At 47.4% G+C, this 25,641-nt stretch overlaps 1 protein-coding gene across 5 annotated transcripts in view; it reads left to right on the top strand.

The window, feature by feature from the left end:
• The window catches only part of SBNO1 (strawberry notch homolog 1), a 141,310-nt gene that overhangs the window by 44,001 nt on the left and 71,668 nt on the right, over positions 1-25,641 (top strand). For all 5 annotated transcript variants that reach the window (XM_085880216.1, XM_085880214.1, XM_085880212.1 and 2 more), the window contains 4 exons: positions 12,852-12,919; positions 13,021-13,117; positions 13,204-13,364; positions 16,809-16,942. In XM_085880216.1, coding sequence (XP_085736342.1) covers positions 12,852-12,919; positions 13,021-13,117; positions 13,204-13,364; positions 16,809-16,942 — 460 coding nt within the window. The remainder of the gene's footprint in view (positions 1-12,851; positions 12,920-13,020; positions 13,118-13,203; positions 13,365-16,808; positions 16,943-25,641) is intronic.

Genomic DNA, 25,641 nt, shown 5'->3' on the forward strand with positions numbered 1-25,641 from the left:
GAACAAGATAAAATTATGAGCCAAGATGAAGTCTTGGATAAAGGCCTGGTAGAGCCGTCTTTTGTAAGTAGAGTGTCCGGGTTGGTTGAGGAGCAGCTACAAACTCGCGACGGAGCCTTGGAGGAGGTTGTACGGGCCCAGAAGATCCTGCGGGAAGAGGTGAATCGGTCCATTCAACGTTTGGAACAGGAGGCAAAATTGACCCATGAGACCCTCACCACAAAACATCTTTAGCCACAGTGGGCTCCGAAATTGGATACGCAGCCACAAGGGTGTTTGATCCCTGGGCTGGATTCGGACAAGGGAGAAACTGAGAAGCGGGCCACCGTAAAAGTGATCCCCCTGGTAAATTTCGACGGGTCAGGGAGCGTTGAAGCTTTTCTGACGCAATTTGAGTGCATTTCCCGACTAAACGGGTGGAATGAGCGATAACGTACAGGGAATTTGGTGGCAACGTTGCGGGGACCAGCCGCAGGTGTGTTAAACGTGATCGCGGAGGGGATGTTGACCAGCTCCCACATTTGCGAGGCGTTGAGCCGTCGGTTTGGGTTCGCGGCAAACGGTGATCTGGTGCGGGCCCAGCTCCAGCACCGCAGATTAAAGCCGGGTGAGACAGTGCAGGAGCTGGCACAGGACATTTACCAATCAGTCAGGATCGCGTATCGGGACCTTACAGTGGAGGCATGGGACAGACTGGCACTAGAGAAATTTTTAGCTGCTCTTCCTGACCCTGAGGTCCGAGCGCTAGTGGAGTTACAGGATCCACCCACCGTTCACCGAGCGGCCGAGTGCGCGGCCAGGCTGGCCTCGTGGAGTCGGCCGGGTCGGGTTCCAGAGAGGCCATCGGTGACGATCCGACAGGCGGAGATCCAGGATCAGGGAGGGGGGCTGGGAGAAATTGGCATTACCCAAATGTTTCAGGAAATTTGCCAGAAACTGTTAAGTTTTTGATAAGGGGTAATTCGGTAGTTGGTGTGCCAAAGCGGCGGGGTCCAACCCAGCCAATAGAGCAATTCGATTATGGCCGAGGGGGTCCGGAACCGGAAGAGACATTACACCGATACTCACGGGGGCCTTTTATGGGGAGTTGTTTCCGGTGCGGGTGAAGAGGACACATGCAACGATATTGCCGGTACCCGGCGATGGAGGGACCCTCCAATAGACTTTTAGACTCTGAGAGGGTGAATCCTCCTGCTGAACCGCCAGGTCTATCCGAGATGCCCTTTCATAGGTCGGGTCCGGAGATCACTGTCGGGGGTCGGGGAGACTAGATTGGGCTGAGCATATACGGCCATGCTCGGCTGCTGAGATTGTGGCTAAGTGCCCTCCTTTGGTGGAAAAAAATGAATTGTGGGAAAATTGGCATGGGTTTGTAAGTTCTGCTGGGTTTTAGAGTGACAATCGGGACAGTGGGTAATTGGAAACAAAGCGGGCACGAGTGGCTGTCCAATGGCTGGTGCGTGGATCGGGTGAGAAGTGCTGTGTGAGTTGTTTTAAGTGAAGAAGTGAAATGTATGGTGCACACATTGTTTTTTTTTGTTGGGCATGGTGTGGTAACAGGGAAGGTCATGGTCGGTGAAGTGTTAGAAATGCAGGTGTCACATGTAAGGCCGATGGGGTGGGGGAGTCATGTGGGTTTTGTGGGTGGGGATGATGTGCTTGTCCACAGGGATTGCTGAAGCTCACGGCGAGCGGGAATTGCGACCCCCTTCAAGGAGATTCACCCCTGGTGGCTAATGGTGACAGTGTCTGGAGCCAACTGGGAGAGGGTCTGGTTGGGCGACCAAGGCGGGTAGGACCTTGGCGACCCAGGAAGGCCAGAGGAGCCAGTGAGACCCCTTCCAGTGTGTTGTACGGGATGATAGCTGATGGCTACCAGGGGGGTGGGAATCAAAGGGAGCGGGGCGGAGAAACGTCTGGGTTGAACTAAAGCTTACCTGTGGGCATGGTTGCACCTGAGATGCCCCCATCATCTTGTGGTAACCCACCCCACGGCCACGACGGGATTCAGCCTGCATGATTAAAATGAGGACCATGACCTAGAAATGTGATGATGATCATGGTGTGAGTGTTGTGAAGATGTGTGAGTCCCACCCGATCCCGCACAACTTGACAGGTGCAGCAAGGGCATGATGTCCGCATAATTTTGGGGCAAGCAAATTTGAAAATTGGCTCCCCAGGTAACGCTGGGTCTATTAGCATCCAATGGGGGAGGCGGTCAAGTGTAAATATCCTGTGAATAGTGTCGTTAAGGCTTAGAGTAGGAATGTAAAGTATAAGTATAAGTGTTGTGTTTTTGTGGAACCTTTTGTTTCCCCCTCCTCAGATCACTGGAAGAGTGCTGGGCAAGAGCGATGATCCAGAGGATGGAGTGCAACTTCGCTCAGTGCTCTCATGTGATAAAATAAAATATAAAAAAACCAAAAACGAATGATTGTTTAGGCGAGGTTAAGGCCATAAGGGGGTAGTACATTAAGCAGGATAGGTAAGTTTGCTGCGACTCGCTGCCCATTGCCCCTCCTACTTTATTTTGTTAGGTTAATTAGGTGTGATTCAGTAAGTGTTAAGGCTGGTACAGTAGCGCCTGTGATATACCTTGCAGGAGCTGCGGTAACAGAGGAGGGGGCAGTGTTACGTTTGAGGGGGGGGGGTATGCATTCAGAGGGTAATTAGGATGTTTAATTAGGTATGCCATGCTGTTCGAGTTTACCAGGATCTCGATGTAATAAGTAGCAATTCAGTGGTGATAAGTTGTCTAGTAAATGTTCATTTCTTCAAGGGGGGAAATGATAATTGTCACGTAATTAGATAGGGACACGGGATAGGGTAAGTGTGTCTGCGTAAACCCCTTTTGGTATTCTCTGGAGACTGGCCGTGACGTCACAGGACAGTGCAGCGGATGGCTCCGCCCCGTGATCACGATTGGCAGATCACCTTTTTTTTTTTCTCAACAATTTTTTTTTGAGGGGGGGGGACCAAGTACAAAATTTAATGGCATGATCCTTGGACCATACCTCACCCCCCCCCCCCCACAAAGTTTCGTCGAAATCCGTCGAGGAGTTTTTCCGTAATACTGTTCACAAACAAACAAACAAAACTCGCAGGGTGACCCTTATCTTGCCAAAAGGTGACCACGTGTAACTTTTTAAGGTCACACTGAGGTGAACAACTGCTATCCACCAGGAGCGACTCCTTGAGGAATATCTACCGACGAGAGATTCCGATGAGAATCGTTCTACAGAGTAACCATGAAAAATATGCTTTTGCCTCATAATGTCTCAAGCTTGACATATCGAGAAAGCACTCATCGAGGTGTTCAATTTGAGGTACCACACGATATGGTTCCTAAAACTTGAAAATTTGACCTTGGGGTCAAATATGTTTGACCTCAGGCGCTAACCATGAAGGTCAAGGCCAATCGCCACCAAAAATTAATCAGCTGAGTGCCAGACCATGAACTATATTCCCATGAAATTTGAAGACGATCCGATCAAAATTACTCAAAAAATAAGGGTTTCGTCGACTCCCCTGATTTTCGACAGTGACCTTGACCTTTGACCTTGACCTTCAAAATTTTGTGCACTGAAAGGGACCTCTATCGGCCTCTGATATGCGAAGTTACAAAAATTTCCAATGATAACTGTGCTCTGCAGAATTTTTTATTCGTGATTACAGACAAACAAAAAAACATACAAGCTGACTAACTGTATATTCATTGAGATCTGTATATTCATTGGAATTGTCTGTGTTTTTCCCCACGCCCGATCCCACACCATCCCGTCGAATCGCCCCGGATCCCTCTTCTTGCCGAGTCTTGTTATTTCTGGTCAATAATAAAAACAAATAAACATCATCAACTCAGCGAAAAGTGACTCGTGCCACCTTCCTCGTCCCGTTTGCGGTAGAGCGATTAGAACCGCCATGTTTGGGTTATAAATAAATAAACCGCCTCCATCGTTTCGGCTCATTCTACGTTGGCAGGACTGTTCAAGTCCCGTGGACGTCACAATATGCATGGATGTCGAAATGAGAGGTGGATTACAAATGGAGATTGCACAATGCGATCCTTGCACATTTTCAGTGGATGAGACACCTCCCGAGGCACCGACCGCACTCACCGTGGGACCAAACAAAGGTGGAAACGTACATCAAATCGATGTGAGATTGAAAAAAACGTGTACTTTTTCCCAAACGAACAACCAAGCAGCTTGGAGAGTGCTTGCCAAGTGCCTTAAGCACTCCAACGAAACGGTCAATATTGTTGCGGACCCGTGGTCGGGGGAGAAGACCATGAGGGGTGAACTACCTCAGGTTCCCACCACACTCTCCGGAATCGCAGGGTTTCGCACACTAATAACTTCGTGACGCGGCGGGTCGCTAATCGACCGTGAACGCCAATAACTTGACCACGTGACATAGAGTCCTCCGTCTAAGGAATACGGTTTACATAAAGGTCACGTGATCTAATTACCGGCGGACGCCCCCGGTACCCACTTGTTCAAACCGGATCACCTTACCAGATCAGATGTAGCCGAGTAGGACTACCAAGCACGTACTGGCTAGGATATGGATCGTTGGGGAATAACATCCCGTCTAAACGAGGGTGCAGGCCATGCTGGACCAATGGAAGAAAACACAAAAATGAGCTGGGAACATTTCCATCCAAAGCATTTATTTACAACCAAGCGAGGAAAAGTATGTAGCACAGTGAATGGGGTTGTATTTTTATGTACAGCAGGGGAAAGCAAGGAATTCGTAGGGTGCGGCAAAAGGCAAGCAATCTTACAAAAACATGTACAGAGCAGTTATCCTGTTATATCCCTCTGCAAGCTTAATTTATCCTCAGCAGGCACCATATCTCTATCTCTATCTCTATATCTATCTCTCTATCTATCTCTCTATCTCACGGAAGATTAGATAGCCAGAGGGAAAGAAAGCAGGTGAGGATAAATGACCTCTTAATACTTGGTGCGATTGGCATACCAACACAACCCAGAACGCTTCGGGAGAGGTAGGTGGGAGGAATACTGGTTGTGTTTGAAGTATGGGAGTGAAATGTGGGGGGGGGGGGGTGCGGTGCTTTTCCAGAGTACAATGAGATTGCGAGTCAGTAATGATGTTCTTTGTGCGTCCAAAGAAGATGGGATAGAGGGGTGGATCGAGAGAGAGCGTAGAATAGATGCGCAAGGAGAAAGATCCCTCACCTAGCTGTGTAAAGCTCTGCATGTGTAACGTGTACCTCTGTGGGACGCTCCGCCTGAGCGTTCCCATCTCGTGATATGGAGCATTATCTCCTGCTATTATTCCTTACTTATGTTATTACTTACTGTTATTACTTTAATTACTTTGCCGGGGCTCGTGGCAACGTGCTCTCCGCACTGGTCCGTTTGGCTGCATGGGGGTGGCGGAACGTCAACAGTACGGCAGGGAGTCTCAGCAGTTTCCCCAGTTCAGGCTCTCAAAGAAGAAGAAGAAGCGTGTTTTGGCAATCGCACAGCAATTGTGTTCGGGAGAAGAGCGAGACGGGGAGCGAAGCGAAGCAAAGACGCACGGAGCGAATAGGTGAGAGGCAAGGAGTAGACGATAACGGCTCTGTGCTCCTCCCTTTATAAGCACCGGGCAAAGGGTGGGGCGATGACCGCAAAGCGATGCGCTGTGGCCCAAATCCTGCTCCTCTATTGGGCCACAGAGGCCCTACCCGTGCCCTGCCAGGCTCCGGGACCGGAAACTGTCTCAGTTGCCTATCAGCTTCGGCATGGCTCGGAGCTCCTCACTTAACATCGGGCATGCTCCCCAAGCCGGCACCCCGTCCCTGATCGTGCTCTGCGTGTAGTCTGTCAGATGGCAGCGGACTCTCCCCACCACCCACGGCCCCCCTCATGAGCCAAAATGCACACGCGGGCCCCAAACCAAACTCCCGGATCGCCCTTCTCGCGACCATCCTCGTTGCCCCTGGTCTTGCCGTGGTCTGGCGACTGGATGAGGGTTGTATCAATTCCGGATGCTCACCCGGGACGTCCCCGGTGGGATGTGGTGGAGCTATTAACGTCTGTTGCGTGGTCGAGCATCGCGTGGTGCTGAGGACAATCCGACTTCTTGAGGTGCTCCTCAAAATAGAGTGGCGAATTGTGGCGATGCAAAGGTACGAGGGTGTGTGGGAATATTTTTCCTGTGTGTGGGAGGAATTTGTGGTTAAAGTGGTGAGGTTTGGTGAGCAAGGTGTGAAGTATTGTAAGGTGAGGTGCCCGTTGGGAATTGGCGTGCAGATTTGAATGAAATAATGGCACGCGATTCCCGTGTGTGGGTGGTACTGTGTGTAGTGGAGTGGTGTGGTGGATCCAAGCCACGGAAGGCATCGTGGTGTGCTGATTATCAATTTCCCATTGAATGGCATGTGTGCTTGCATGCTTGTTATGTGCTATGGCTAAAAGGACAGGGTTAGACTAGGAATCAGAATATGAATCGGAGATGGATATTAGACCTAACTACGAGACCCACGCAATGCACTTCGTCCTGTTAACCCACAAGACATGGGAGGACTAACTGCATGAAGATTAATGAAATAACTGCCTGGGGATCACAGTGTGTTGGGTGCCATTGCCTTAGAGGAATGCAGTTTTGCAGGATCGCAACAATATGAAACGGCTCCTTTGGTATGCAATTGGCAAAAAGCGAACCATCGTATTAAACATACACCTCCCGGAGACGCCCGGAATGTCACATATGTCCGAATTGGACAAAGGAACACGTTTCTCGGAGTCGGAACTGCTTGTAAGTTCGATTCTGGAGATTAAATTTTGTAATTCTCTTTTGTTTTATGAGGTACTCGTGGCGAACGCATATGCGGAAATGAAATATAACAACGAACGTTGACCTCCTGGTGTTTATAAGCATTACAATGTTCTCAGCGATTTGTAGCTATGATGAATGGCTTGTTCTAAGTTGTGGCCTGTTCCAAGTCAAGGTGAGGTTGAGCAGTTCAAAAAAACATGGCGGTGGCTTCAGACCCCAGATAGTGAGGTGGCCGAGGATCGCCTGATGAATGATGTAATTAAATAAGGCCGTTAATTATCTTCAAAAAGGGTGTTTTAATAAATCCAAAGATCCAATTTTCACTCTTGCACTTCCTTGGAGTTTTCTTCGTATGCATGTAAAATTTCAGGCTGCTTGGTTTTATCATTTTGGAGTTATGGAGCGCGCGCGCACACACGCACACACACACGCACACACGCACACGCACACGCACACACACACACACACACACACACACACACACACACACACCTTTTATGAGTATAGATGTGCACTGTTGACCATTTTTTTCCTGGGGTCATCATCGGTATCAATTGAAATGCCACTCCTGTACCCTCAAACGCATGCTGGTGCGGCTCAGTGAGTCTTCTGCAAAAAGAAAAATAAAGAAGTCTCAAAGTTCTCAGATTCATATAATTAAATAATTCTGGCTGACAGAACTTGCGACTGATCGGGTTGAAATTAAAAACATACATTACCCATGACTGCCAGATCGTAATTTTGAAGATTCACATTGAGTGGTGTAGCCGTTCCAGAGAACACATTATTTAATATTTTTCCTTCAATCCAATATGGCTGCCAAGCCATGCAACCGATTGGGTTGAAATTCAAAACAGACATTTCCCATGACTGTGAGATCGTAATTTTGAAGTTTCACAGTGATTGATATCGCCATTCCAGAGCAAACATTTAATATTTTCCTTTAATCCAATATGGCTGCCAAACCATGTGACCTATCAATTATTCATTTACAAAATTGTATTCTCTCGTCTTGGAGAATGTGTGTGAAGTTTCCCCTCGATCTGACCAGCCATTCTGGAGAAGATTTTTGAAGGTTTTAGGGGTAAGTTCAATATGGCCACTAAACCATGTGACCTATCAATTAGAAATTCACAAAGTTGTACAAGCATTTCTTGGGGAACGTGTGTTTAAAGATTCGCCTCGATCTGTCTCGCCGTTCTGGAGAAAATGGTTTAAATTTGTTTTTTTTTCAAAAGATTGTGTCTGCCAATTCACGTGACCTGTGACATCCTTTTTCTTTTTTTCTTCTTCGAGTTGTTGCGTAGATGACGCTCAAATTCAAATTTTTCGGATGCAGCGTTCTACGTGTCATTTTCACCGATGACGTCACGAAAAATCACACTTCTTCCCCATGGGGAGTTCTTGTCATGTGCCGAGTTTCAATTTTTTCCATTGTGCGGTTTCGGAGACAGAGGTTCAAAGCTTTTGGGTTTTTTTCGGTTTTTCAAATCTAGCTACTTGGTAACTCAACACACCACTGGACATCTCGACAGCACACAGTGCATACAAAATGCTGAAAAAGGACAGTTAAAAAAAATAATTTGAAGATGTCAAATATTAATCATGACAATATTTGTTGTAATGAAAACGTACCTTGTTCAGTTTCAACGGGTTGTTTTCGTTTTTATAATGTACATGAACTCTGACGTGATGTTGAGTGTACAAAAGTGTATAAATGCATATAAGTAAATATCTCTCGGCAGTTTGCCTGGCGGTCTCCCGACTTATTAATTTTAGACACCGGTATGTCACGATGAAGCCATGTTCATGTTTATTCACTTCACATTGAACGTCTGTATTACATATCCGTCAGCTTGTAGATAAGCAATTAAAAGTTGGTGCGAGAAAACGGAAAGTATTTTTTAATGAAAGAGCACGATTTTCTTTCCTCTGCATAATATGAGAGTAAACGTACCTTCATTGGATGGTGGACAATTAAACCGATGCCGCGATCATTGGAAACAAAGCATGCATCACGTCGTTTGAGGTGGAATCAAATTGTACACGTCTTTCCTCGAAACGGTACCTTTATTTTACAATAGAAGATAGGTTGTGGAGTCTTCAAATGTATGGTGCAGGTTGCCTGCACAAACATATTGAGCGATGTGAAGCGAAAAATATGGCCATTATTTCTGGCTGGCTGGAAGGAAAGGAGTGGCCGAGCTTAAAGGTGGGACTGCGCGGTTAAGTTTAAAACCTGACTCAATTCGTGGTGACGGGCGGTCAACACCGCCAGCCCGGATAGCCAAGCGGTTTTCCTTAGGAGGTGGACACGTTGATCCTTGGAGATTATAACGCGCACGAGAGGGGTGGGATGCAATAGCGGAGCGACAGAGGCACGGGGGAGCACAGCACAGGTGGGGTTTATACTCGAACCCCATGGCAAATACACGGACACAGCAACTTAAAATAGACATATTTACAAGGGACAATAATTCAGACATAATAATAATCATGAGATAAATTAAACCGAAAGTCGAGGTGTCTCTGCACACAGGCTTAAATACAGACAAGGGGAAGCAAAATAAAAGCAAATCCTTTCTTCATTCTGGCACTTAGCTTAGTCCAGAGATGGTCTTTGTGGAACTTGGAATTGAGGTGCTTCGTCGTGCTGGTGTAGATGTGCCCAAAATATGGCGCCAAGCCGCTCTTCTCGCAGCGAGAACATTCGTCGGGCAATTCATGAGCGGTATTCAACACCAGGGCTCAGAGACCCTATGCAGCTTCTTTTCGCGAGCGAATATGCCGACCGTTCCCCTCTTGCACCCGGTCTGTTCACAATGATTGCCCACACGACGAGGTGATTTCTGAGACCCTGTGATCAGGCCACGAGGCACGCTCTCTTTCTCTCCTCAGAAATGTACACACGTCACGGCTCAGCCAAACAGTCAATGGCTAGCATGTCTTGCTCAGTATGCGAGCCAATTTGCCTCAGCACGAATACGAGAATTGTACCGTCGTCTTCATGCGTCGAAGGATAGCCAGCCATAAATGTTCTTACAGGCCATCTCCTCGCTACGTTCTCTCTCGACTGCGTGCGTCCCTCACTCCGCACTCGTCCGTTCCTCCTGATCTCTCTCTGACGTCACACTAAACAACCATCTACCTCCAGGGCATGGCTTTCTCGCATGAAACCTGGGAAGATGGGACCTCTGCCTGATTGGCATGCCTGGCTCATTTGTAAATGCAAAAACCGTAGGAATTGGTCACGTGGGCAATCACATGCTGGGGAAACTTATCCTTAATCCCTATCTAATTAATATTGCACCACCCCCAGTGTGGTGACGCATAGCAGTTAAGCTCACAGTCTCCTTACATAATTACATCGAGATGTCTCCTACACGTCCACGGACCAAACAACTCTTCAATCCTAACTTTCCTATTAAATTCCTCTATCGAACCCCCCCTCCCCCCTCCCTGCCCCATAACCGCAACAGTATTTCTTCCGTATGATAAAATAATAATTTCTCTGAAACCGAATAACCAATCAATTCTGGACTTTGCAGTTATGTTGCGCTAACCTTGCTGTATATATTTTATTTAACAATGATGTCATCATTCACTTGGTTTGGCAGCCAGAATGGTTTCACAGAAAATAAAAAATATATATCGGAAACTGCTTTAGCTATCGATTTGAAACTTTGCAGTTATGATCCACTCCCCCTTGCTCGATGTAATGTGAAGTGACTCATCAATGCGTTCAGCATTGCGGAGAAAATGGGTTTGAAAGTTTTGGTTTTCAAACGAACATGGCTGCCACACCATGTGACCTATGGCATTGAAAATTTTGCACTCTGCCCATGATTGGGTGGAAGATCACATGTGTGAAGTTTCGTCTTGATCAGATGAGGTTCGTTTTTCTCTCCAATATGACTGCCACACCATGTGACCTATGACATCATCGTTTTCACAGTGTACGCAGCAATGGTGACAGATGATATTTGTGAAATTTCACTTCGATTGGACAAGCGGTTCCAGATAAAACATTATTTAATATTTTTCGTCAATCCGATATGCCCGCTGAACCATGTGACCTATCAATTATTCTTTCTCACCATAGCATCCCCAAGTCATGAACATGTCTGAAGTTTCCCCTCAATCTGTCCAGCCGTTCTGGAGAAGATGATCTTTGTAGGTTTTAGGGTAAATCCAAGATGGCTGCCAGACCACGTGACCTATGACATCATAGTTATCAAACTTTATTCAGCATGGCTGGTCGATAATGTGTGTTTAATTTCACTTCGATCGCTAAAGCAGTTCTGGAGAAAACAATTTTTTTCCTTTTTTTTGGTTTCAAAGCAATATGGCTGCCAGACCACGTGACCTATGACGTCATATTTAGCATAAAAAAATTCTGCACGAGTCGTTGCATGGTTAAAAGTTTGTGTTAATCGATCAAGACGTTGCTGAGAAAACTCAGGTTTTAGGAAATCGAGCAAAACAAAGGGCCAAAATGGGTATAAGAATAATAACAAATAATCTGATCAGAAACAATAGGGTATCTTAACAGCCTGTAAGGCTTATGGTACCCTAATAAACAGAAGAAACAGAATAGGGTACCCTGCCTTTCAGGCTTGGTACCCTAAAAACACGTAATATATACACAGCATGTCGACATTGAAATATCCTTGTAAATACAATAAATAGGGTGTAAATTTAACAAAAACACGAGTTTTACCTTTTACATTTATTACTAAACAGTGAGGTGGGTGAGGGTAAACATATTATGTACTCGTTTGTACTGTTCTTTGCCATAAATGGAAAACACAAAACTTCGCTCTGAGATGATGATGACTGATGCTGCTGGAGAGGAAAGGGTGGAGGCGAGAAAGGTGTTGATGTAGAACTTCCGATGGCTGTTGGATCATCGGGAACACGACGAAGGCACCCGCTGCATTGCCATGTAGAAGAAGGGTAAAACGTTCCTTCGTCACCTTGACCCGGAGCAGATCTTCCCTGCTTGGACAGGAAGGTACGAGATGGCATCCTCTTCCAAAATAATCCCGTCTCTGCTCAGCATTAAATATCTGCTCCGGCATAAATCAACTCTATTAGTTCCATTAGCCATGGTTGAACTGAGGCCTTCGGTCCCCAGGTTCCTCATGGAAACGTTGGTAAATCCACAATGGTTTCTCCTGTACACCGGTCCACTCAAAGTGCGAGTAAATCCACGATGGTTTCTCCCGTACACCGGTCCACTGAAAAACATTTCTTCTGTTTCGTCCTCGATCCAAACATTACGCGCTTTTTCCATCCTTTCAGTATGAGGATCACGGGACTGGAACGAGCCTTTTGTGCTTTGCTGTCAGGAACCCTTGCACGGATATTGACTCGCATTTACACACAGTTGATTCAGTGATCCCGTAATGGCGGCCCATCATTGCTGCACTTTCACTTCGTGCCGACGTATCTAAAAACTCCATTTCTTCGCACAATGTCGTAACCGTTCTCTGCCCTTTGGAGCTATCAATTTTATCGGTCGTGTTACATTTCGGTGCTATTATTAACTGTTGTTTGTCCACCAGATCTTGTATATCGAGTATCCCAAGACCTCCGTACATCATTTCCTGTTCAATGACAGTTCATTATTAAATCGAGCTTTGTTCCCGTATGCTGATCTGATGACTGCAATTAACCATGCGTGGGAAACGAGAAAAGGCTTGTGATGGGAGGAAATTGTCCACGAGGACGCGAACGACTCATCCGGGCTCAAATACCGCAATAAAGAAATCGTAACAATAGGTTGCCCGCGATTGGTAGAAATCTGCGACATGAGAGTCCGTGATATTTGAGGGTTCGCTGTACTACTTTTTAATCCCTCCTTTCCCTTCTTCACCCCCCTCATCCGGTGGTGTTTGGTTTTCCTTCTTTCTCTCTTATCTTCCTTGTCTTGTCTTGTCTTCTTGCTTTTCTGATGTACTGTATTAGAAATTTATTGATGAGAGCATGGACCTTAATTAATTATTTTTTTAACTTTCTTGTTTTTGCTCCTTTTTATTTTTGGCTTTCATCAATAGATCCACAAGAAAAGGATCCTACGTGGACACCGGAGGATTTGAAGACGAGGAAATTTCCATCTTCTACGGTACAAGTTTATCTGCTTGCAACACCGAGGAATAGGAGGATATCCTATCAGGAAGAAATAATGTTCTTTCTCATCTTGCATTTTTTAATTTTTTTTTGTAGGTTGTGAAAGAAAAGCTGGAGGAAGAAGAAGATGCAGAAGAGGAAGAAGAAGAAATGGGACATCTGGAAACTTATGCAGATTACATGCCTCGGAAATGTAAGTATTTTCTCAAAGCACGAGATGGCCTTCACCCGTGTCAGATTTAATATCCTAATGTTCTGCACTTTCCCTTCCACCTCCAGTACAAATAGGCCTGCGCCATCCAGATGCCGTTGTGGAGACCAGCTCTCTGTCCAGTGTGGAGCCTCCATCCGTGTGGTATCGCCTCACTATCCCCGAGGAGGTTGCAGATCGTGCCTGGCTGTCAGCTTTGCAACTCGAAGCTATTACATACACCTGCCAGGTGAGATTCCTGGTAAAAATGGTAAAATGGTGACAAATGACGCGCTCGCATTGTTGAGTTTTATGCGGTGGATGCATAATCCGATATGAGTAATAAACCGGCCATGTTTCCGCAAAACTAGCGGCCGTGCAAATGATTCATGCACATTGGAAAAACGAAGGAGCCTGTCCTAAAAGGGGATCCCAAACAGCTCAATGTATCCCTTGATACTCTACAAAATACATGATGATGTGTCTTCATCCAATTTCCCATATATATCAAGTGGGTAACTTCTCGATTTAAAACATTCGATCAATTCAATTCGACCCATCACCACCCCACACCCTCCCTCTACAATCAACCATCACCCTCACAATACCCACCACCACCCCACACCCTCCCTCCACAATCAACCATCGCCCTCACAATACCCGCCACCACCCCACACCCTCCCTCCACAATCAACCATCGCCCTCACAATATTCACCACCACCCCACACCCTGCCTCCACAATCAACTATCGCCCTCACAATACCCACAACCACGCCACACCCTCCCTCCACAATCAACCATGCCTCTCACAATACCCACCACCACCCCACACCCTCCCTCCACAATCAACCATCGCCCTCACAATACCCACCACCACCCCACACCCTCCCTCCACAATCAACCATCGCCCTCAATACCCACCACCACCCACACCCTCCCTCCACAATCAACTATTGCCCTCACAATACCCACCACCACCCCAAACCCTCCCTCCACAATCAACCATCCCTCTCACAATACCCACCACCACCCCACGCCCTCCCTCCACAATCAACCATTGCCCTCACAATACCCACCACTACCCCACACCCTCCCTCCACAATCTACCATCGCCCTCACAATACCCACCACCACCCCACACCCTCCCTCCACAATCAACCATCACCCTCACAATACCCACCACCACAACACACCCTCCCTCCACAATCAACCATCACCCTCACAATACCCACCACCACCCTACACCCTCCCTCCACAATCAACCATCACCCTCACAATACTCACCACCACCCCACACCCTCCCTCCACAATCAACTATCGCCCCCACAATACCCACCACCATCCCTCAACCCCCCACAATACCTACCACCACCCTACACCCTCCCTCTACAATCCCCCATCAACTATCATTCCCACAATACACACCACTCCACCTCCCCCCCCTTCACTGGGACAGGACATCGACACCTCACGGACATGACGGTGGGACACCTCACGGACACGACGGTGGGACACGGCACAGACACAAATTCCATCTGGAGAAAGTATGAAGTGAGATGATCCCGTCACATACAAGACACCTGGTGAGCCTGCGACGGTGGGATAAAGTATTTGTCACCTATTTTGTCCATGGTGTCTGAGTGTGCCTGAGCGGTGTTTGCTCTCTTGCGATGACAGGTATTTCTGCTCGAGTAAAATAACTGATTTATCAATTAATACAAAATCTCTCCCTTATAAATCGTTAATTGAATGGAAAAACAAAACCTACCAATGTGAAGTGAATATGCGACCGGCGTTTTCATCCTCACAAACATCTTCCGCCATCTTCCTGTGAATCGCCCGCTTCAGGCTCAAAACGGTTCGGCTCCACAATTCCCGCGGAAGCGTTGCCATCACTCATTTTGTCTCGGATAGTTTCTTCACAATCCCACCGATCGGTTTCATCATTGTAAGAACCTATGGAGTCGCTCATGACAAAGGAATCCGAGGTCGATCTGCACTATCTCTCTTTGCCGCCATTTGGATTGAGGTGAGTTCACAGTATGACGTCACTGGCGAAATCGAAAATCAACGCTCCAGGGATTGTTATTATTATTATTATTATTATTATTATTATTATTATTATTATTATTATTATTTCCAACACTATGTGATTGGCCAAAAAAACTTCAAAATACATTTCCCTTCAAATTAGACCGTCATTAATGGTGTTCAGTGGTTTTGAGGGGGATTAAAAAACTCCGTCTGGGTTCCCCTTAAAGGATGGGTTCATTCCTCACTTTTATGGTGGATTTTATAATTTTTTTTGTCGTACTGGCTTCCATCAGTTGGTGTTATGCAAGAAGCATTGATTTATTTATTTTTACATGCTCCAAGGCCCATTATGGAGCTGTCACACACACGTAGACATATACACGAACACGCATGACACAAGGCTGTTGGGCAAGACAAGCACACGATCACTGAGGCTTTGGGGGGGGGGGAGGTGGGAGTGCCATCACTTCCCACGTTACTTTGAGTACCAGCGATGTCGCAACAATGCCGCTGCTTCACTCAGCGGGGCATTTCCTAAGGAGGAATTTCCTCCCCCCCTTGGATGGCAACTTCTGGGGATTACCTGTGCTCTTAACTTTTTAAATTGTGAACGTCAAGCGAGGAAGCAGCATGTCCTATTTTACAAGTGTTTGGTATGACTCAGCCAGGGTTTGAACCTCTGACCTCCCAGACTCAGAGCCGACACGAATCGTCATCTCATTTCCGTGAAGAGAATCGGGGTCTCCCTTCACTGCCCCTCCCACCAAATCACAAAATTGCTTGTGTCGCTCTCTTCAGACAGTCCATGCTGTGGGTTGTAATAATACTTGTAAGGTGTCTGTGTTAACCAAGTTAACCAGTTCTTGCACAATACTTGATTACCACACCTTGCTTGCATTATCAATTTCACTCGTCATTACCTGCAAATCTTATACAGAGTGCTTTATGTTGTGTCGTACTTTCTTGTGGGACATGCAACATATATTGCCAATCGTGTCATGTGGTTGTACACGTGTTTTGGGTCCATTAACCATAATTGACTTGTATGAGGGCAGGTCCTGGGCTGGCAGGATGGCCTCGAGGTATGCATCCCCACCACAGCCATCTCAACCCAGCTATAAATTGCTGTCCTGGTGTTTTGCATGCAGGGTAATTCATCGATGTGTGTGCCGTCCCTCGAACGGATACGTTAAACTGGTGTGTCCTGTCTGCTGGCATTAGTTGATGGACATCAAAGATCCCAAAATGTCCTTCACGATGTGTCGTCGAGATTTTGCCGGTACCCTGAACAAATTCCAAATTCCTGCTGTATCCTCCAGAGGGCACCACATCAGCAGCACAGCTGTGCTCCTGTCAGTCAATGATGCCACTCATAGCCTTGTGCTGCACACAAACGGGATACGGGACCGGTAGGTCCCGGCATTATTTGGTTGGGCCTTGTGCCTCCAAGCATCCCTTTGATCCTAGTGTGAAGGTGCACAATTTATAGTCTTGTTACCGGGACATTTGTAGCTTGCCTGAATGCCATTTGAACACATCTTGACCATCGGCGTTTCGACTTCCTTCGGGTGAATATATTTAGACCATGTTTGGTTTGCTTTCTGTTTAATTTTGCTCATTTTTCAAATGTTCTCTTGAATCTTCATTTATGTTTTCCAGCAACATGACCGATTCCTTGGTAATGGAGATAGGGCAGGCTTCTTGATTGGCGACGGAGCTGGCGTGGGAAAAGGACGAACCATTGCTGGAATAATCTACGAAAACTACATACTAGGCCGCAAACGATCGCTGTGGTGAGCTCCATGGTTATCCTGTTGAAGTGCTTTCCTGTGATTTGGTGTTCATATGTTAATCCGTGTTACGTCCAATTGAAAAATGTCCAATTAAAATGAGCTCACTGTTTTTTTTTGTTTTTTTTTTAACTATGCAAGCATTTCATTTTGTTTATACAACTACTAGAACGGCACTCGTTAGAACGCTTACCTCCGCCAGGTTGAACAATTTACGTTTTGTAGCCCACTGATGAGTCAGATCTGGATTCAGATCTCAACTAAAATTTAATTGGCTTGTTCTTGCAACCTAACCAACTCACCCACCAACTTTTGTCGTAACTTTGCCACAACTTTTTGTGATATTGTGCTGTGCATCATTTTTGGCTTTATCTCTCAATGGTGAAGAATCGCTTGGAAAAAAATTAAATAACTCCTACCTCCTGATCTTTACGGTAATTTAATCAATTCGTCCTTGTCACACATCCAACCTGCCCACCAAATCTGTCCACAACTTTTTGAGATATCTTGCACACAAACAAACAAACAAGGATGTCGTGCAGAGCTCGGCACTTGCGAAGTCCCTGAAACAAATTTGACTTTGAAGCTATTTGATGGTTGAATTCAATGACCAAATGTGCAAATCCTGTTTAAATTTCAAGTAAATCGGATGGAAATTGATAGTCTTTGACAGTGGTCGGTGTTGAGGAACTGAGCACTCCGGTAGACCCTGAAGTTCTGGATCATCCTTCAGCGACTATCAACGACGACATGGTCAATCTCCTTTGCTACACCGCCAGCGTTGGAATACCAAGTCCAGTGACGAGCTTGTGGGCGCTGAAACAATGAACCAGCCACCCTGAGTCTATCACTTCTTGCAAAGTCAAGGAACTTAGTGCTATTCAGGTTCACAGTTCCAGACCCATGGGGACCAACAGACGTCTCATAACCATCCCGATCAGTTCCAGTCGATGCATTGAAATCCCCCAAGACTAGAAGTGTATCTCACCTGGGGCACTGATCAGCCACAGACTCGAGCGTGGCAAAGAATGTGTCCTTCACGGTGAGATCACTCGCCTCAGTCGGAGTATAAACAGAAACCAGGGAAATGACACCAAGGGAGTGACGAATCCTTAGTCTCATAATACGCTCGTTGACCGGTGCTACCTCAATTATCATTGGAGTCAGCTTATTGGACACGGCTACAGAATCTCCTTGGGCATGGTAACCATCAGAGCGACCAGACCAATAATAGGTGTAACCACCCGCTATGATGTTTCTGCAATCCAGTCTCCAAACCTCAGAGTGCTGCAATACTGATGTCCAAACTCTTGGGCTCAGATGATAACAGAGACAGGTGATCATCCTCTCTTAGGATAGGACATTCCAGGCACCCACCCGAAAGGACCGCCTCAGGTTAACCCAAGGAGTCGACCGTCTGGGGGACAACACCTCAGCACCACCCTGACACGCACTACCGCAATCTCAGCGGCCCTGCAGAGGGAAGCTGCGCAGGATGTACTCCCACGTAGTGGGTTTTCAGATTTTATTTTTGCTTTTGGTATGTTTTGCGGAATAAAGGGTTTTCCGGTGGCCGGAGTGCAAATCCTGACAGCAACCTCCAAATAAGAAGTAACCCAACTGCAGGAGGACGTCAGCAGACACAGTTGGGCACGCGACATGGTTGGCTGTTGGCTCACAAGGACCTCCTCCGCCCTTTGACAGGTTTTGTTCTTCATCCTGCTGGTGTCCATATCATACACCCTCCTCATCAGAAAATCGAGTGGTGGAGATGGTTTAGTCGCCGACATCCTGACTAGGAAACTGGTTAGTCCAGGTTTACATGGTACCTGTAACAAGTCAAAGATCTGATCTGGCCTGCCCTGGCAAAAGATGGGAGACCAGTCTAGAAGTTTGTTGGCTGCTTGGAGACCCTGCCAGTCGGCCTGAGTGAAATGTCAGACCCGACGGCGCTGAGGTGGTTTTCTCATAACAGCCAGAGAGATGTTTACTTTGACAAGCACGTCGTCAGAAGAACCGATTGGAGCGGAGGAAGAACAGCAGATATTTTCAGGGAAATTTGTCAAAATCAGATCCAGAAAAGATGGAAGACCATTGGTTGAGATCCGGGTCGGGAAGTTGACCGAATGAGTCAGTCCCAATGAGTCACAGAAGTCTTTTGCTGAGGTGCCATGACAGGTGAGAGAGGTACCCACACCTATCCAACTGGAATGATGACAGTTGAAGTCACCACATATGAGGAAAAGAGAGTGTGGATGAGAAGATAGAAGTTGGTCCATGTTTTTGGAGAGCGAGATGTGAATGGAGTCATCTTTGTTTGGTGGATGGTACAGCACACATATAAACATGAGGGAGTGAAAGGGAAGCCGTAGCCAGAGGTATTCCTGGGGGTGTGGGGAGTGAGGGCAGTGCATGGAGAGTGAGGAATAGTCTTTGATGAAGAGAACAACTCCTCCACCAGGACGAGGCTCAGGTGTGTCATACCGGAGGAGGGAGTATCCATGGAGAGATACTTGGGAGTCAGAGACATCTTGAGGGGGGAAAGTTTCTTTGAGGCAGATTATGTCTGGTTTGTCAGTGGAAACCTGTGTGGAAATATCTGTATGGTTTGAGTGAAGGCCCCGGATATTTGAGGTCCACACTGTTAATGAAGTGGGAGGGGAGGAGGCTTTGGGTGTGGAGGAGAGGGAGGGTCGGACGAGGGAGGAGTGGGGCAGGTAAGGGAAGTTGTTGAAAGAGTGTGGGGGATTGCAGAAGACCTCAGGGAGATGTCCAGATGAGGAAGAGAAAAGGCTTGGTGCTGATGGGTTGAGGTACAGTGGGGAGTAATGAGATGGGGCAGAGGGCAGTTGAAGATTGGAGGTGGTGGAGTGATGAGATAGAAGAAAGAGAGAGTGTGGGGGAAGGAGACAGCTTTGTGAATGTGAGGGGGGGCAACTGGCAAGGGGGAGTGAGTGGGGAAGACGGGAGGGACAAGGGTAAGAGGGGAGAGTTGAGGGAGAAGGGTGAGGGGGAAGAGTGTGAAGGTTGCTTTGAGAGGGAGGGGAGACTATGAGAGCAGGCATGGCCATGGTGCAGGCGGGCGATGGGAAAGGGTAAGGATGAGACTTGGTCGAGGTGTGGTGAAGAAGGGAGCGGGCAGGGGAGGTACAATATTTGAGGGGTTGGGAAGAGGGGGAGGTGTGCTGAGAAGAAGGAAGGAGCATGTTTGTGGTGATGAGTGTACTGATTGAGAGAGAGCGAGATATCTGTTAGGTTAGAATGGAGCCCACAGATGTTGGAACACCACACACTGGGACAACAGAAGAGGAGCTGATACTGAAGCAGAAGACAGTGAAGAGGTGCCAAGAGCAGAGGTAGGATGAGGGGCAAGATGGGAGGGTGAAGGAGAGTCGATAACAGGTGGGACGTTAGAAGGAGGTAGATTTAAGGAGATGGGGTGAATTAGCACTGAAGTTGGGGGGGGGGGGAGAAGAGGACGATTGATGGAACACGAACCAGATTTGCAATTTAGGATTTAAATTTTTTTGAAGTGAGCGATGTGATTAAACACATTACACGAGGGATGCAATAAAGGTGAATTAATAGAATGGAGAAAAGAACGGCAGGTCTTGATCAAACAGCAGGTGTTGCAGCGATTCTTTGAATACTTGAATGTTCCTGGTGGGAGGTTAGAGGGTCATGGTCCTCCAACGGGGAATTGCACACATTTCTGTCCCTCCTGCACGAGATGGGAGGTGGTTTTGAAATATTTGTTGTTTAAGGATCATTCTGTAAAAGTTTGAAGTTCCTCTGGATGATGATCTAGATCTAGACTCAACTTGATAGGATGGTAGATTGATGTGAACGGAATCCTTTCTTCGGGGGCGGGGGTTCCTCAAAGGGTGGTAAAGCTGTACATGCGTTGGTGTTCCGGGTGCTCTCCACTACACCGGCCAGAATTACGGTGAGAGGAATATTTGGTGAAGAACTCGCACACTTATTTGAAGTGTAAATTGTCGCCACATCGACGAAGCCTGAAGAATTGGGAAGATAATGTTGAACCCTTGATGTGGGAGTGGTGTTCGGGTAGCTGTATGAATCTATGGGTTTATAATGTGGAATGCTGCCACCCCCCTCCCTCTCACCCCTACAAAGCTCTAACCCCCTTCATGACCCATTTACTTTTGTATACCTTTATGTCAAAAAATATTCCTCAACACCCAAAAGCTAAATTTTAACCATAGTATTGTTACGAATTTCGGTCCCCCCGGCGTGCGATCGGCTACGTAACTCGAATTGCGACCGCGTCGCCCACCAGAACGGACAATTCAGTCGTGACCCTCCTGGGAACTACCGCCAGGAGCGAGTCACGGGTGGGTCTTTCGACTACACCACAATCGTGCCAATCGGCCACCGCGCAGGATAGGGTTGTTCGCCAAACTCGACCTACTTAAGTACCTGCGCGAGTAGTTAACCGGGTGATCGTACCTCGCCACTGGCCGGCCTTGGACACGAACCGCTTAAGCGGTCCGTTCCGTGCTTCAGTGATAACCGAGCGGTGTTATCGCCGGCCCCGGCGGAGGTGATTATTTACCGGGTGCTTACACCCCTCCTACCAATTCCTTCCGTGATGCAAGATGGAACTTTCAAACAAGGGAAAGGACGCAACAAAACGGGGAACAGGTCAACAAGCACATTTATTGCACACTCAGACAAGCACGTATTTTACAGCCATGCAGTAAATCATGCACGTGCACAGTGAAAGCAAGCAAAGGCAGAGTTACAACCGAATATTTATTCACACAATTACTTAAACAGGTTTACTTTACAAGATGGCGCCAACACATGCACTTACACAAAAGCAAAGAAAAGCCACCCTCCAAGACGAGGGTGGCAGACAGGTCCGTGGACCAAATGTACGTGGAACCTGGATGAGCGGCCAGGTCCACGAGACTGAAGGGTCTTGAGGCCCGCGCCCTCGTGGTGCGATGGCGGGCAAGCCACGATGTCAGCGTAGCTGCGCCTGGCTTCGCGCCCCTGGCTTGGCCGGTGAGCTCTCTCCGGCGTTCTCCGTGCAGGCACGTGTTTCACCGTAGCCACCACGGTTGGGGAGGGGAACGGACGGGGTTACCGGCGCTTTCTTAGCGCGGAGCTCGGTAAGGGAGAGGGGAATTGCTGACGCTCCGTCCAACGAGTTGACGCTCTGGACCGCACTGGCTCCGGAGAACTCCTCCTGGCTGTGGCCTCCACCACGCCCCTTCTCCGGCGGCGGTCCCCACTCAGCCCTCTGGTTCGCCTCTGAGCCCTCTTCCGCGTTCCTGCTCCACTGAGCAACTCGCCCTCCTCGCCCCTCAACTTCGACCTGAGCTCCGAGCTCCTTCCTCTCCGTCGATCGGCCCCCATCTGCCTTTAGACCATGTGGAGGTACTCGCTATTACCTTCAGAAAATGATTTTCGTTGTGCAGATCACCAATCTGGATGAAATTTGGCATACTTAAAGAATTTTAGACGCTGAGTCCAAATCCACTTGTTTCCACGTCGAGGATGTGACACAATTGGTCATTTTTGGCAATTGAAGATACACCGAACATTAAAGCACGATTTTGACACAGAAATGAAGAATCAAGGTTAGACTGATATGTCTGTCAATGAAAACTCTTGTGAGGTCTTAAAATGATACAATATGTTTATACAGAGTTATATATTATCAAAGAAAACCCTATTCACTGTTATTAAAGATGTTTATAATTAAAGGTCATAAACCAAAGCAGTTACATATTTTTACCAGCCGAAAACGTCTGGACCGACCAGACAGACCTTCGAATTGACCAAGGCAACTTTTTGCTCAAAAGGCAGCCACACTGGCTATTAAAGGTAGTTACATTGACTATTAAAGGCAGTTGCGGCACCTATTAAAGACAGTTACATTGGCTATTACGGATTAAATCAAAGACAAAGACTGCACGACTCAGCCTGATGAAAAGTAGAACCACCACAAGAGGATTACTGTATTAGAACTCCAGTATTTCTTGCTCTGAAGCGGTTGCTGAACTCGGCTCTTGACTGCTGCTATTACAAAACTCAAGTCCACTATTACATGCTAACCAACCTGAATACTACTGTGTTGTAGATCACCACAGCAAAAGCAGTGTGACACCTGCATTCACATTTCGTCGTCGGAATCATCGTCAGTTCTGCTTTTTTTTTTTTTTTTTTTTTTTTTTTTTTTTTTTGTATACCTTGGTCGAGGCTCGTATGAGAGCTAACACACAACTCACAGCAAGGAGGCATGAGACAAGAGGGGCGGGAGTGGAAGGGACAAAACATTGGGGAACAGACACAGGTGAACTGTGGAAGGGAGAGGGATGGGGATGGGACGGGGAACATGGCGAGGGGAAGATGGACATTAAAGGGACTTTCAGGAAGGAAAGCAGGAGAATTGAAGGAAGTGGGCTTGGGTGGATTATCGGGGGTAGAAAAGATCGAGGATTTGGATGGGGGAAGATAAGAGGTGGTGGTGAACAGCTGTTTTGAAAGCCTGGAGGGAAGAATGGGAAAGAATAGAGTGAGGAAGTTTATTCCAAAGGCGGGAAAAAAGAGGAATGAAAGAGTGAAAAGTTCTGCTTTCATCATCCATAAGTTCCATTTCTGCACGGGTCTGTTCATCGTTGGCGCAGTTTTGACACCCACAGCACTCTGTGCAGGACAGTCCTTTTGACCAGCAAGAACACTGGTTGGTCTCGCATTTCATCTTGCAATTACATTTCGTCACCTCTAACAGTTCCTTCGGCGCTGGTGGTTTGCTCAGCCAGTGAACAGTCAGTGCTCCGTTGCGTTCCACCCATCCGTGAAATGTAGGAGAAGGGGCTTCTATAAACCTCTCAGTCGCACGGTGGTGGATCGCAGACTGATGGTTCACTCTTTTGCAATGCAGCATCAGAGCGTCGCTTGTAGGCGGCAACTTCTGTTCTCCCAGCGACTGGCTGCAGAACAGCTTGTAGTGAGCCTCACCCACACTCTTCATGGTTGGCTGATTGTAGATGGCGCAGACGAATTGTTCCAGGTCCTGAATGATATTCTGATCTCGCGTGAATTCTCGACCAATGCTCCCGAAACAGGTGATGAGATGGGGACTCTTCATCATCAAGTCAAATGGCCTTGTTTTGCCCTTACCGTGGAATGCACTGATGGTATCACTTCCCGTGAAATTGTGCAAACCTGTCAACGCATCGCTGACAGAACTTACCAAGGCATTACTCGGCTTCCTAATGTCATCGACGATATGTCCTTGGGACCTCCTGTGACCAGATGGAAATTTCGTGCTGGAATCGACTTCGTGTGAGTCAACGCCAACACAAACACATCGGTGTCGAAACTCTCTATGCGCACAGACTCTTCATTCTGTCCCGCATGAGCGGCATGTAGCAGGAGCTTCGTGTCAGCTTCCTCATGGTCACATTCAAGTTCAGGTACTGACGACACGACACAGTCATGACACCATTCGACGCCTCGATTTTCTCACATTTGCCGGCATGACTGACGTACAAGAGCATGTCGCTCAGTTTTGATGGAGAGATGTTTCTCGTCCACGATTCGATGATGAACTCTATCAACGCCTCCTTGTTGGCTCGGCTCAGGAGATAATTGGCCCACTGTTTTGGAAGGGCTTGATCACGTCCGTAGATGGTTCGCACCTGAAGATCGCCCACCCTGCCCGCTCGTCTGGCATGCTCCAGGCACTTGATGCTGATACTTGGGTAAGTATCAAACACCACGTCCAGTCTCGAAGATTGGTTATGTCGTGCTTTGGCCACTACGATGTTCAGCACCATCTCTTCCAGTTTGCCAAAAGTGTGAGGCAGTGAACCAGCCTTTATCGCCTGAATAATGGCCATTCCATCCACAATCGTTGCACCTTGGATAGGCCAAGCGTCCACACGGCAATCCGGCCACAGTTTCAGTATATGGTTGCGGAGTTTGGCTTTGTCCGTCTTTGCAATCGAACCATCACCAGATGTCAGCGGGAAAGATATGTTCACCAGTGGGTACGTGAGCAGATCGTGGAGTGTTACATTGCTTTTCTCTCCAATCAACAGCAGTCGTGTGAAAAGACGATGTTCATTCGCAATTTCAACCTTCGGCGTCTGCTGGTGGGGAGTCGCCGACTTGCCTCGCGCCTTCGAGAAAGTTGCCAATTTGGCCTTCGAAATCGGACTGAAGAATGTGACCTCACCCGAGAGAAGCCGATCACGCATGAATTGCACGAAAGCATTCTGTCCCTTGACATACGCGTTCATCAAGTCCGTGGAAGTGGCTGGCGGTGTGATGACACCTGAACTAATATTGACGAGTTCAAGGTGAGCGCCGGAGAAAGGGTTAATCATTTGAAGTACTGTGTCCATCACTTGTACCACCACTGCTTCGTTCTTCTTCGAGCTCGACACATCCAAATCCTTTCTCGTTCGGGGCTCGTCATGGATACCCGCGATGGACTCGCATTTCCTTGCGATTTCCGCAAGTGCTGGTTGGGACAGGATCCACTTCTTCACAGCTGTGCTTTTCTGAGTGTAACCAATGATGCCTCCACTGGTCTTGCTGTCCCTATTTAAAGTCTGCTCTATGATCTGATCACACGCAACACTACGAAATCCATAACGAGTATGCCGTTGGGCAGTCCATTTGCCGTCCATGAACGCTTGATAGGTGTCTGGGTGGGAGTG

Source organism: Eptatretus burgeri, chromosome 4 (genome assembly GCF_056783735.1).
Source record: "Eptatretus burgeri isolate ZD-2024b chromosome 4, Ebu_testis_v1, whole genome shotgun sequence".
NCBI classification, from domain to species: domain Eukaryota; kingdom Metazoa; phylum Chordata; class Myxini; order Myxiniformes; family Myxinidae; genus Eptatretus; species Eptatretus burgeri.